The 14,803-nt window shown below is 40.8% G+C and overlaps 1 protein-coding gene across 2 annotated transcripts in view; it reads left to right on the top strand.

Moving 5' to 3' along the window:
- SLC9A8 (solute carrier family 9 member A8) overlaps positions 1–11,144 on the top strand; it is a 29,339-nt gene extending 18,195 nt beyond the window's left edge. Inside the window, exons 10-16 of one of the 2 annotated variants that reach the window (XM_086622775.1) lie at positions 1,067–1,172; positions 3,196–3,312; positions 4,831–4,913; positions 6,637–6,748; positions 7,180–7,400; positions 8,498–8,644; positions 9,924–11,144. In XM_086622775.1, the coding sequence (XP_086478901.1) occupies positions 1,067–1,172; positions 3,196–3,312; positions 4,831–4,913; positions 6,637–6,748; positions 7,180–7,400; positions 8,498–8,644; positions 9,924–10,031 (894 nt within the window). In that variant the 3' untranslated portion in view covers positions 10,032–11,144. The remainder of the gene's footprint in view (positions 1–1,066; positions 1,173–3,195; positions 3,313–4,830; positions 4,914–6,636; positions 6,749–7,179; positions 7,401–8,497; positions 8,645–9,923) is intronic. The other variant, XM_086622776.1, reaches the window with a different exon arrangement.
- The last annotated feature ends 3,659 nt before the right edge of the window (positions 11,145–14,803 follow it).

Here is a 14,803-nt window from a genome sequence, read left to right on the forward strand (position 1 = left end):
TGATTCCATAAGCTTTTAAATTATTCCATACAACACAACAAAAGAGGGAGACAGATGTTCAACACTGCTTTCACTGATATCTAAATGACATTAAGACAAAGAGAAAAGCAGCTTATTTGCCCTATTACAGTTATTTGTACCTCAAAGTATTGGATTTACTCTAAGCATGCAAAATTTCAATGCAGCAAAGGAAATCTCTTATTAATTGCCAGCAGATAAATATGATTGAAGGTCGTTGCTGGTTCATGACCCAGGAGGAATGTGACCATCCATGTCACAGGCATCTAATCTTCTGAATTTTAACAAAGATGGTAGGTGAAGTATTTTAAGCATGAAGGCAAGGATGTGATTGAAGGAATATTCCTCACTGTTAATATTACTGCAAATCTGTCATATCCTTTTGAAAGTAACTAGAAGTCTAGTGACTGAACAGAGGCTGCTTGCATGCTTAGTGTGGCAAATAACCATGTCCAAGGCAAAATCTGCTTGTACTTGGCAGCTGTGCTGCAAAACTGTGCACGAGATGCAGAGCAGAACTTGTGGCCTTTGACAAATGTCCACGATTGTGACCAGTGTGAAGTAAGTTTTAATATCTTTAATATCAAAAGGGCATTATTTTGTTTAAAACATAAATGAGAGCTGGTTTTATTTGCTCTTTCGTAGCTCTCACCTGTTTTTAGAAAAACCTTTACTATTTAATGATTCTCCGTGGATTCTCTGCAATAGTTTTGGAGCAGAGATGTAGGGAAATGGCCCTTCTAGATTCAAACAAACAGTTTGGCATGTTGTTATCAGCGTTGTATAGGTACCTCAGTAGCAGGTCTTTTCTGCCTCTAGGTCTGTCCATTCTGATACGCTTCTACCACCAGTAGCTTCTGTAAGAAACACTCCCTGTAAGAAATTAATCTGTCCATACTTGAGTCAAAGGCCGATGTGTAGACTTTTTTAGCTATTCAGTTGATAAGTACATTAAGCATAATCATTGTTTTGTAATTGAATGACACAGATCTAAAGTTTTCTTGGAATTTTTTTTAATTTGCTTTTTCCATAACGTTTTCATGTGTACGTGCTAAAGCACATTGATTTGAGGAAGACACCCTCCCTAGAGTTTGGGATGATGATTATCTTTGCTTACCTTCCTTATGGACTTGCAGAAGGTATCTCACTCTCAGGTGAGCAGCAAATGAGTATGTGCAAGTTTCTTTGATAAATTTAGGGAGTAGGTTTTATTTGTATCTCAGAGCACGCCTGTTTTTTTTACGTTTTCTCATTCAACCTGTGCTCTTACTTTTAACTTTGACTTACTTTAAAGAAACACTTATTCTCTACTTCATGTTATAGAAGTATAGAAAAAGTAATCACAGTTTTCATAAGAATTAGTTAGCCAACGTAATTACTAGTACTCTCCCCGGTTACCTTTGCCTAACACAGAATTAAAATTTCAGCTGCACACTGTGGATCTCAGCCATGTCAGCTAACTTAGATAATGTCCAGCCTACTACCCTGGAGCCGTTTTTTTCTGCCTGTCCTTCAGTGCTGTTGGGGAAATCAGCTGAGACCACTGAGTGTTGTATGTGTCTCTGAACACTGGGTAGAAGTTTTGCTGTAGGCCAGGAGAACAGGCTTACAGGTGAACTTCTTCCATCATCCTTTACAATCAAGTACAAAGACAGATTCCAGTTCTGTGGGATACCCGATGTCTCTGACCTTTGCTATTTAAGTGGTTTTTAAGGCAATCAGCTTCCTGTCTCATTTCTCAAAGGAAAGTGGGAAGGGATGCAACAGTTAGTATAATTCAAATAGCTAGGGAATCTGCTTGGTTCTTTTTTTTTTTTTTCTTGGTTTGTTTTTATTTTTAAGTGCATTAAAAGATATATTTGCTCTACAACTTGGACTATATAAGAATGTTACAAGTTTGTGAGGAGTAGTAGCAGGATTATATTTCTTGTAAATGAGCTACAGATAGGAAGTCACACCTTCTGAAAATGTACATGTGAGCTAATGTGAATATTTTGGAATGGATCTGTAGCAATGTGTATCAGCCTACCCTCACTGATGTCAGTGGAGTTATATTTTTTTATATGCATGAAGATGTGGCCTATAATCGTGGTAGTTACAGAATGAAGATATATAATCCTAGTGCAAATACTCCATTCTGCCCACTTGCATCCAAAACTACTCTGTATGTGTGTATAGGCCAACACATACGTAGGGGAATGAAATTTTATGAAATGTAAGTAAGCAGTTTGATATGATAAAATATTTGTATTGCTATAAAAACAAGTTTTGCCTTGTGAGAAGATTATTCTGGAGGGTCTCAGCACATGGCCTTTCTATTTCTAATTTATATTGCTTATGAATATAAAAATTATAATAAAATATTACAGAATTACAGTGCAATAGCATTATATAACCAAAAAACCTGTATGTTGGTATACAACAAAAATTAATTTACAGTTAAGATTCCTAGTTAGTTACTTGCAGGATGATAGAGGTTCTTTGTCATTTTATTGGTAAAGACAACCTCTTTAATTTGCTCAAGTGCCTTCAAGAATAGCTTCTGAAGCATGTAGCTTCAGCCAGGTACTTCTAGTCTGTTAAACATAGCTTGTTTTGGGCTAAGCAGGCATGCTCCCACATGTCATCCTGTCCTCTTGAAATCTGCATTGCAATTATTTTTTCTGGGTTATGTTGTCAATTTTGGTCAGCTATTTCCTCATAAGGAGTACTGTAGTACTACAACTACTGTAGTACTTGTTCTTCAAGTGGACTGCTAAATTCTTCCACAATCATAACCATCATCTCAAGTGACATCCTTCACAGGTATAAGTCTGTGCAGTATCTTCTAGTATCTAGTAAGATCAGTGGAATAAGACCGGTATGAGTAATGATGATAATAGAAACCCCACTTACTGCTTCATAAGCTTTTGCATTAATAAGGGCTATAAAGACTTCAGAATAGATTGCCCGGAGAGGTTGTGGATGCCCCCTCCCTGGAGGTGTTCAAGGCCAGCTTGGATGGAGCCTTGAGTAGCCTGATCTAGTTGAGAGGCGTCCCTGCCCATGACAGGGAGGTTGGATTAGATGATCTCTAAGGTCCCTTCCAGCCTGTGCCATTCTATGATTCTATAAACACAAATAGTTGCAGAGTGCAAGCTGTTCTTCTTCTGTTGACTGCCACATTTCTATCTACAGGTATCATGGCCATCCTCTTCTCCGGCATCGTGATGTCTCACTATACACACCATAACTTGTCCCCAGTTACACAGATTTTGATGCAGCAGACACTGAGAACTGTTGCTTTCATGTGTGGTAGGTGCCACCTTTGGTATATATCTAATATTAACAGTTTAAAATGTTATTTGCCTGAAATGGTGATTCTGATGGGAGCATGTCAGTGGTACATGTCTGTAAGAGAAGAATTCCTAATAGTGGAGGCTAGAAGGCAATCAAAAGTCACCTTTCCTGTCATACTGAATAAAACAAACAGTAAATCTCTCTCCCATCCTGCAGGCTCCTGCTAAGACTTGCCACAAGATTGATAACCGAATAGAGATCTCTGACTTCTGTATTCCTCTGGCATATTTTTAGTTTTAGGAGATGTATTTTTAGCTGTATTTTTTAAAATAGTTTGGGATCTAAAAAGCTACTAGCAACAACAATAGCTTCACAAATTGAGCAGTTGGTTTTGGAAGTAGTGATACAAGAAGCTCAGAGTCCCATAGGCTTTCCATTTCCTCTTACAAGCCAAACTCTGGAAGAAATTACATGCTTCTGTATTACAAATACATCCCTGTTTTTGAGGGCATGGCATGAATGTGTTCCGTATTGCTTGCAGGAAGATGCACTTGGAACATGGTCGGGGAGAGGCCTTGCTGCAAACTAAGCTTAACCACTCGTTACCTGAGCACCAGCAGCTCATCAGCATTTGGTCTTAATCTATTACAAGTGCTAGAAAAGCACATATTCATTCAAGTCACTGAAAGGAGTTATTTTAAAATACTGTGCAATTTCTTACATGTTTGCAGCAGGTTTTGAACATGCAAATGTAAGGAGCCAGTACCCAAAGCATGACCAAACAATGTCTTATGCTGCAGTAACTCAGGTATTGCTACTGTCTGTCCAAAACCATCCTGGTTTTAACTGCTTTTATAATAAGGAACCTACCTTGCTAGGACAGCAGTGGACTGATGAAACATCTTGACTCCGCGATTATCTGATGGTAATGGGTTGATGCTGTGGAAATAAAATGTTTGGATTACTGCAGTGATTGTGCAGTGGTGGTACTGTTTCAGATTTGCAAACTTTGCTTCTAGAGGTTATTAGAATATACAAGGGCTGTTAGATCATACAGTGCAGTATTTTATTACAAATAAAGTCATGAACTGCTGCTGTTCATAGAATTTAATGAATCAAATACTTTATAATGGTGTTCAACTTGCAATATATGAGATTGGGCCTGACATTTCAGTTTTATATAAAATCTGATTTAAAGCTAGTCACTAGTAGTCACTCCTGTAGCTTGTATTCTACAGCTTGTCCTGTCTTCCTCAAGTAAAAAAATTCCTCAGTCTTTAGAACAAAATTCTGCTAGCTTTGTTCCTATTGGTTAGTAATGTACAGCTGAAAAAAGCCTGCACACACAGACCAAGTGCTGTCCACTGACAGCAAGAGTGGAAGAATCTGGCCGATGCATAATTGCATTTGTGCCTATTTTGTGCTTTCAAAAGTCCGGAAATACTGTTTTATGTACCATATGTAGTAACATATAATAGGAGTAGAAAAGGTTTTATAGAATGGTTTATTTAAGATGTGATTTCTCTTTTTCAGAAACGTGTGTTTTTGCATTTCTTGGGCTGTCAATTTTTAGTTTTCCTCACAAGTTTGAAATGTCCTTTGTCATCTGGTGCATAGTAGGTATTTACTTCCTTCCGTACTTGTTTAGATGAGGTTTTGGTATTGGGGAGGGGGGAAACACCTCACAGTTAAAATATTTAGAATAGTTGTTAGGTTTTTATGAAAATACTTTTATATTTTTATCTATTGCACAAAGTTAATTCTGACTAATAGTATGAAATTACTATCCTTATTCTCAGAACTTTGGTGTACAAATACATCAGTCATCTTTAAGGAATTCCAGTTTGCTGTTATTTTGGATCCCTGCTGTATAAGATCATTAAAAACAAATAACAGAACCTTGCTTGTTTTGACCGTATTAGATGTATTAAAATAAAAGAAATCTCAAAAGATGTTGAGATTATTATACATGCCAGTTTATTCCAGCAGTTATTTTCCCAGAATATAATCCTGAGTTTTTATGTATCTTTAGCTTCATACGAATGATTTGTGGGAATGGGCAGTTCATAAAAACCACAGTGCAAACTAGTATGAAACTCTGCTCCATTTCACCTCTACAGTTTCTCTTTCATGTATCACTGCAGTTTGTTTACATAAACCAGTTTAGTCCACACATCACTTCTTCCCTCTGAACTCACCTTCAGAGGAAGTCCTTACTCAAACCTTCTCCAATGTGTATTCATTCTTTGACTCCATTCTTAACTCTTTTCCTTTTCATTCTGTATTTCAGCTTAGCTTTACGTAGTGGCACTTTGAATTTTGTTTCACGTAGGGGTTACCTACATTCATTGCTCTTATAATTGTTGAATATAGATAGGAAAAGTATGTTCTCTTTTGTGGAGTCAAAACAGGAAAATGCACATCCATTTCCAGATGTGTACAGCAACGTATACTATCACATTTTAGTCCATGGTTCAAGGGACGAATCGTTATCTACAATTTACAGATAGTAGTATCAGCCTGGGGAACTGCTCTCACTGCATTACACCCAACTTCTTTATCTAATATATATCCAGGGTGTGACACTTCCTTCTATGTAGCATTGCCTTCACAGGCATAATGGAAATTGTGTAATTTGGGGGTGATTCATAAAGGAAAACAGCACAGCCCTTCAAGGATCCTGCTGACTAATTCTAGGATATTTACTTTATCAAGGTCTATTTGTGGTAGAGCTTAAGAGCAATGCCATTGTGAAAACCTTTGCTTTTCTGAGTTACCGTTTACACCGTATTTGTTAACTGTCTGACATTAAATCAATAGTACTTTTTTTCCCCTCTCTCAAAACGTTGCTTCACTGTGTGGTATATTTCATAACCGTACCCAGGGAAGTGTTGAGGAACAAAATTACATGCTACTTGGTTGGCTTCTGGCCTTTTTCTCCGAGGAACTGGTCCATGGGGAAACAACAGAAGTATCTTACTGCCTCTTAGCTGCTGTGCCAAGGGTGTGATTAAAGGAGCTGAACTGACTGAACTGAGGAAAACTTTTACCCAAAGTAATTCTTGGTCTCCCTAGAATGCCTCTTGGGTTTTAATTTTTTTATTTTAAGTAAGTAAAGTAGTGTCTGGTCTCTGTCAGGGACAAGTTTGGTTTAGTTTTAGTTAAGCAGACAAAATGTTTAAAAAGTTAAATTCCTCATTGACCTATGCTGAGAGGTTTCTTTACATTAGTTCAGCAGCACACCTACTTGCAAGAGTTGTGAGTGGAAAGTACAAGCCAGGTGCAACTGGGGGCCTTTGTGAACGTAATGCATCAAGTGGTCTTGTTTCTGTTTTTCAGATACTTGTTCTGTTTGGTAGAGCAGTGAATATTTTCCCACTTTCCTACCTACTCAACTTTTTCCGTGATCATAAAATCACCCCCAAAATGATGTTTATCATGTGGTTTAGTGGTAAGTTAAAGCTCAAAGTATGGAGGACTGGAAAAAATGTTTTATCTTTTTCATTGTGTGGGTTACTCTGGGAAGAACTGTTTTTCCGTCTGTGGAACAAAACTCAACTGAACGTTTGCACTGTTCTCAAACCCAAGTGCAATAGATATGTTCTCTTTCCCCTTTGCGCTAGAGGACCATGCAGTGGTGATCCCTGCTAAAGCTTTTCTGCAAAGAGTCTACTTTTCTTGGTTAGCAACTTCAGTTTGAACAACAGTATCTGAAGAGCTCAGATTCGTTCTAGTGTAGTAACCAAACAATAGATAAACAGACATGGTATAGGATTGTAAAAATCCTTTAAAGATGGAGAATTCCTGTTGAGTTATCAGAGAGCTGAGGAACAATGTAGCTGTTGATTCACTCTCCATTGATTTACTGTTCTCTCTGATAAGGTTTACGAGGTGCAATTCCCTATGCCCTCAGCCTCCATTTGGGCTTGGAACCAATAGAGAAGCGGCAGCTCATTGGGACAACAACAATCATCATAGTATTGTTCACGATTTTGCTGCTGGGAGGAGGAACCATGCCCCTCATCAGACTGACCGACATTGAGGACTCCAAAGCACGCAAGAGGAACAAGAAGGACGTTAATCTTAGCAAGACAGAGAAGATGGTTTGTTTGGGTTTTTTATTCAGGAGATCACTGTTGGGCTTTGTTTGTTTTAAAAATTTCTACACTTTCCAAGACTAGTATGTTATTTTTTACTAAAAAGTAAAATGAAAGCAATAGAAAAGTCATGCAATATAATTTTAAAATTAAAACAAAGACAGAGGTTGGTTAGTGTTTACACAAAATAACTGTTTGGACAAAGGGAAGAGAAATAGTCTCTTGACTCAATCTAATTATAAATTGATCCATGCAAATTAAAGTAACCCCTGCAAAAGCATAAAGCAGATGATACATGATTGAGTCATTTAGAGAGGGAAAGTAGTGAGTACAGTGTGAGTCATGAATTAATCATGAAAAGGCAGATGGGAATTATTTCGAAAAAGTCAAAGCAAAGGCCATGAGAAGGTGGTAACAACAGCAGCCCAGCTGTTGTTTAAAATAAAGCCCAGCTTTATTTTAAAGCAATTTCTGGCTAAGCAAGAGAGTACTGAAAAAAACCTAACAGCCATTCTGAAACCTCGTGTGCAAAAGACCGGAGTACAGAAGGTATCCTAAAACATTTGCCTGTTTTTCCCCAAACCATCAAACAATACATGGAGGGTGTTTTTCTGTAGGATCTGAAGAACAGCTCCTCTTGGCATGAGGTTTCAAAAAGCTTGGAGTCTTCAGAGCTGTCTTACTCTGTCCCTGTCGGGAAACGTATATAGGAAGAGCACAGGCATAGGGCGTGTTCTGATACAGGGCTTGTTTTCAGTGAGACAATGATGTCAGTGTTGCTTGCTGGATAAAATCATTGTTCAGCTCACAAGAGAAAACCTGCACACTAGAAATCTGTTCTCAGCAATAGTAACAATACAAAATATGGAACGTTTGAGGTCTTTCACCTTTCAGCATGAAAAGGAAGCTAAGTGGCTCTGGGAATCAGCAGCTAGATGGACTCATACAGCCATAAGCCCTGGTAGGCTGGGGTGGTAATTTCCATATTGTTCCAGCATAGGAATTGGTTGCGAGAAGGAAGAGCACAGAACAGGGGGCTGAAACTAGCTGGAGGGATGACTGCCACATTTCTCAAATTATTCCAATATTTGTGATCTTTCTAGGGAAATACCATAGAATCTGAACATTTATCAGAGCTCACAGAGGAGGAATATGAAGCCCAGTACATAAAACGCCAGGACCTCAAAGGGTTTATGTGGTTTGATGCCAAGTATTTGAATCCTTTCTTCACCAGAAGACTCACACAAGAGGTAAGACTTTCTTGTTCTCTTGAAGAAAAGAAACTGTGGTAGAGTTGGTTGTTACTTCACTCTGTACCATTCCAGGCTCCAGCATAGCCATGCGACTTCCACATTAGGAACAGTGAGCCATCTAATATATTACTTGGGCATATGTAGAGCAGCTGTAATGAAAAGCTGCACTGTAAAATTGCAGGTTGGATTAAACAAGCATCTCTCAGGGCTACCACAATTAAACTTTAAAAGGTGTGTGGATTTATTGAACTCGCCTTTAATCTTGCAGAATACCATGAAGAGTATCAGGAGTTACTCGTTACTACTGTTGCTAGAAAAAGCTGCTGCCACTCATGCAGGGATTTTAAAGTGCCATCACACAAAGTTACTGCCTTTTACTGTACACAGTACTGTGAATTCTGGAGCTGTGATTTTTCTGTAGAGTGCAGTTTTTACATTGGAAACATGCACCAGCATTGCAACCTTCACTTTTAAGACTACATCACTGGAGACCGAGACTTCGAAGCTGTAAATGCAAAATGACACCTGACTGAACATGTAACTTAACACTGCGTGGCTCTGAGAGGTGTAAATACTGTGTCATCTTCGCTCCTGTGCCTCAGAAACCTGAGACTCCTTAGCCACAAAATTCACTGTTTTTTCCAGTTTGCCACAGAATTAAGCATTTTTGCTGTGGAGTTTATAATTTTGTGTAAAGTGTGCACATTCCATCTTCCTAGTCTGCTCAAACATACTATTTTTTCCTCGTTTTGTACCTTTCTTTTCAAAAGAATGCTTTCAGCACTTTCCTACAAAAGCTAAAGACATTTTTTGCAAACCCAAAAAGGAATCAAGAAACCAGTGCAAGCATCTGATTCGTAGTTCGTAGCCAAAAGCACAGGCTGCCATGCAAATTGCAACCAAAGGCTAGAAAAATAAGTATGTGAATCACCACAGCAGGCCACAAGCTTCCCAGTGTCCCTGGGAAGGCGTAGAGAGGAGCGCAATTCAAAGCCAGGCCATTCAGACAGCATTAGAATTGTTGAAACCCACAGAGCAAGACTGTCTAGAAAACAGGTAAAAATATCTGTCATCAAAAATATCGTCCATGGAAATAATTACTGACTGAACACTTGATAAACATTTTCTGGTAGGAAACGGAATTGCTTTGGATGTTTAGAGACCAGGGGTGGATTATCTCCTAAGGAGTATGCTAAACTAGTCCTTCTCTTTTGCTCTGACACACAAGTAGTGTTGCAGCTAAGTAACAAACTGTTCTGGTTTGCTTTCGCCTTAGGACTTGCATCATGGACGCATACAGATGAAAACTCTCACAAACAAATGGTATGAGGAGGTACGACAAGGACCCTCAGGATCTGAAGATGATGAGCAAGAGCTGCTATAGCAGACCTGGGCAGGAATGCAGTGAGTTTATCATTAGAAAGAGGATTTAATTATCAGGAGTCTGACTGCATGAAAGCTGAGAGTGAACTTCCTGATTTCAGACACGTCTTGTGCTACATGTTTAGGTATAAAACTGCAGATCTGCTGTGCTTGATGTTACTAGTCAGTGATGGAAACCCAGAAGTGTCAGACATTGGACTGAATGAAGAACCTTTCGTTCAGATTGTACAGCATAGTAAATCTCATGCAGCCTGTTGAAAAGCAGAAACACCTGCCATGAAATGATGACACTGTTTGCTAGGGAGGTCATCTTCTTCTTATGAAATCTGCTGTAAACGTGTGCTGAAGTACAGAGCCATTGTATGACTCTGCAAAACAGAATGAATTGCACTTTATTTTTTTTTTAATATATATATTTTCATTCACAGCATGGAGAGTCTTGACAGTTTATACTGTGAATTTTTTTCAGCACTAGTAAGGGAATCTTACTGGAATAAATGTATGGGATTTGCACATTATAAATCCAGAGAAGATGCATACCTTGACAAAAAGCAGATGTTGCACATAGAAGGAAGCACCTCTGAAAACTGCTGGTTTTGTCATTGGAGAAATTCTTGATTTCTATTTTATGGGATTTTTTTTTTTTCCTGTGCTTAGGTATCTAATCCACAGTACTGATTACAGCATGTTTGGAGGAGTGGGGGATTGTGTGACACAGTACAGAACTGCATTTGAAATTGTAGTTTTAACATTGGGGTTTTTTTCCTTTGGTTAAAGCCAGTTGCAGTGGGGTTTCTGTAATTGGCAGTTGTTTCTTGCTGGCACTTTGGCTTCAAATCTTAGAAAATAGCAGCTTTTGTTTTGGCTAATTCATGAAGTGTCTCTAACACTCCAGAATTTACCAGTGGAATTTTTAAGTTCTAGTGGAAGCAAAAGCAGTGTGTACATGAGGAAGAAAAGTCTACAAAAGTCTAAATCCAGGTACAGAAAGGTTAGTTGGGGGTTGGAACTAGATGATCTTTGAGGTCCCTTCCAGCCCTAACCATTCCATGATTCTATAATATTGCACATTGCTGAAGCAGCCTCAGTTGGGACGTGCCAAACAGCTTTCATTAACTGTTGATACAGTTTTTCTCTTCTGCTTACACTGTTTCAAAATCAGCAGCATTGTTTCACTTTTTTCTACTGGGCCCAGTCTCTTTGCTCAAAATTGCATACACCTAAACAAACAGCCCTGCAGTGTTTGTTGCACATTCGCCATGGTTACACATGCAGCAGTTTGCTCTCACTGCCAACCCAAATTCCTCATTACTCATTTGCATCTTCACTGTTGAAATGTGAATTGTAGTTCTGCACATAAATCTGACCAAGTGCACATTTGTTTCTGAAAGCGTGAAACTTCTATTTTCGGTCTGGTTTTGCTACTGAGGTTTTTAATCAACCGCTTATCTGCTGGGAGGAATAAAAGTTCAAGAATGTATTTAGAATCCTAAACCTGTGTTGTCTGAGAAGTTTTTCAAAATAGCACATCTTGCTACGGAACTCCTTTGTCCCCTTTCCCCACCCCATTAGTTCAAAGAACTCTGCTAATCCCAGAGCTGAAACATGCACTGGTGGGAGTCTGAATGGGGCATCAGCTCAGCTTGTGGCATTGACCAGAATGCAGTTGGTGTTGCTTTATCCTCAGGACAGGATCTGTGTAAAAATCAGACTTTTCCTTCACCCTTCCAAACAACAGTAGACTTAATTAAATTTTTGTTACCCATCAGCCTTCCTAGATTTCTTAACCTGAATATTTAAGCCCAGGAGCTGACTGGGAGGTCTCCAGGAGCTTCTCTTGTCACTGGAAGGTGTACATTGAGCTAGATGCTGTTACGCTGGGCTTCGTGTTATGCCTTAGTCATGCTGAAATATAAAAAAGCCTCTGATGGCTATTGCTATTCCGGTGAAATAAGAATAGAATGGAAATGAATAGAGGGGTGTACCGGTAGATCGGCCCTTTGATACATCCGCCACGGCAAACCGATCATTTCCTGCCCTCTGCTGGCAACTGGAGAGAGAGCTCTGGCATCTAAGGAGCCCTTTGCTGGGAACAATTTTACACATTAAATTGAAGCAATTAACTGATATAGCTAGAACTAATGAAATCACTTTGAAGTAATTAAATTGAAGAAAATTTGGATGGTTTAATTTTAAAGCCACTATTCTAAAACTCAGGAAAATACTGCATTTGTCAAAACTTGACTTGAGACAGCTTTGTTCTCAAAATATGCACCAAATTCCTTGGTTTGGAACCAACAGAAGTTTTTGCCATTATTTCAGTGACCAATTTTCATATTCATTTATCAATATATTGACTTTTCTGTGACAGTCATTTCACAGTTTGGATTTCTTCACTTAAAGTAATATGCTTAGAAAAGAAAAATTACCTGTCTCCTTATTGACTTGCCTTGCAGTTACTTTAGATCATTTCCTGTTTTATCAGACCAATGTTAAACTGTAATCCCTCTTCCCACAAGTACTGGCAGCCCCATCCTAACTTGGTGTCATCTGCAAATTTGTGCACACGTAAACTTGTCTGCTGTCAAGTACGGAGCCACCAGGAAGGCCACTGCAGGTGTGACTGATTACGGAGCCCTGAAGTTCTGCCAGGCGGCAAACCCAGCGGCTGTTTCTCTTGACAACTAAAGAGCCATGCCAAGGAGAGGCGGGGGAGCTCAAAGCATGGCAGCAGGCAGCTCAGACCCTCCAATAAGTTATTTTTCCACCTCTTCCAGCCTGTCCCATCCCCCAAACCAACAGGGGCTTTCACCAAGTTTCACCCCACTACTCACATGGACAGCAAACCCACTCCCACCATGTTGTCACTGCCAGCTCACGGGCCTGATCTGTGCCTCAGTTTCCCCAACTGCAAGCCAACAAGCAGCCCTCTGAGCTGCTCGATTCCCAGGGCTACCAAAACTACCAACCCATACCTGTGCCAGGCAGGGAGGGGATGCCCCTGCCTGCCCCACTCCCTCGCATCTCCCGTCAGGACGTATGGTCATGCCACCCCCTCCCTGTGCAGGGCTGCCACATGCCACCAGCTGACGCTCAGCCGGGGAGAGCTCCCAGGTCTCACCCCTAAGACACAACGGAGCACTGGACGGGGCTCCAGCACATCCTTCCTGCAGACACACCATTGCCGCCCCTGTCCCCCCCAGAGTGCCATGTCCATGGGCACCAAAACAGCTGTGTGGCTGTTGCTGATGAGCAACCATTACCACGGAGTCTGGTTTACATTCAACCTCTGCCATCTTTGAGCCCCACCTCTGCCCCGGGAGCCCAAGAGCAGGACCCCAGCCCCAGCCTGATCATGACTCAGCAGCCAAACGCGAGCAAACACCTCCAGCTTTCTTTGCCTTGGTTTCATCATGAAGATGATGTTATTTTTAACTCAGCCACACCAAGAGACACTTGGTGTGGCTGAGTTAATTTTAAACATTAAAGCACCTACGGGCTGTTTCTACAGCCTAATCTAAAAGCTGCCATAAAAGGACCAAAGGCAATAGTCGTTATCTGCCGTTCAGGAGCTTAACCTTTGGAAAGAAAGGCCAAGGCTCTGAGCTTTGCTTGTTAAACACCCTTCACCTTTCCCAGCAACCGTGCAGCATGTGGGTGAGGTCACCCACCCCAGAGAGGAGGTTTCTACTCGTGGGGCTGCATCTAAAGGTCAGTGGCACAGACTGCAGCTGAGGGCTGCCCAACCTTCGAGAACAAGGCCACAGGAGAGGACACAGGCACAGAGACCGGAGAGGAACACACACTGTTGGCTTTGTGCAGCCACTGATTTTGGAAACCCAAAAGGTCTGGACATGAGGGGTCACTGGCTGTTGCGTGGAATAGTGGTACAAGTACAAGCTGAGGGCAGCTCTGGTTTGAGCTGATGGGATCTTTGTCAGGGATCCACACTTTAAAGTTGAACAGGAGTTGGATGAGTTTGTGTGGGACCTGCCAGAGCGTGTTGCTGTTGGGGAGGCTGGTCCCACTCCCAGTCCTGCTGGTGGGGAGGCCAACAGCAGCACAACAGCCCGGAGCCACCAGCTGGGAGGGTTTTACACATTCAAGTAACCACCACAGCCAGAAGTAATGAAATTGCTCTGAGATCATTAAGCTGGAAAAATGTTGGGCAGGAGGGGGAACGATAATTAAAAAGCAACTGCACTAAAACTTCAGAAGGTGCCCACTACACTTGTCACAACTTGGAGTTAAGGCTGCATTTCCCTCAAACTACACGTTAACCTCCACAGTTTGAAACCACTGGAAGACATTTCTACTGTTATGTCAATGACTGATTTTCACCATCATTTCTAATTTTGCTGACTTTCCTCGATAGCCACCTTATTACCCATTTCCTGGGGCACATGGTTTCCCTGCCACCTTGGACCATGCTCTTGTGCCCTCAGAGCCCAGAACAATCACCTGTTTTGGTGGAACATGGCTCCCGGTGGGCCCTGGGGACACTTGAGTTAATGCTCCCTGGCTATGGGGCACATCCAGTTGTTCTGAGTTTTCCTTCCCGTGGCAAACTGAAAACCAAGCAGAACAGTAAAGCCCATCCCTGTGGTCTCAGAGCGGCTGAGGTGAAGCTGTCCTTGCAGAGCCAGTTCACAGAACCAGTGTTAATAGAAATTAAACTCAAAGGGTAGATTTTTTTTCCAAAGGTTTGTATTTGTATACAATCTAACTGCTGCTACCCATAGCTGAGCCCACTGTCAGGGAGCAGAGGAGGAC

Source organism: Tauraco erythrolophus, chromosome 18, assembly GCF_009769465.1.
Source record: "Tauraco erythrolophus isolate bTauEry1 chromosome 18, bTauEry1.pri, whole genome shotgun sequence".
In the NCBI taxonomy this organism is placed as follows: Eukaryota; Metazoa; Chordata; class Aves; order Musophagiformes; family Musophagidae; genus Tauraco; species Tauraco erythrolophus.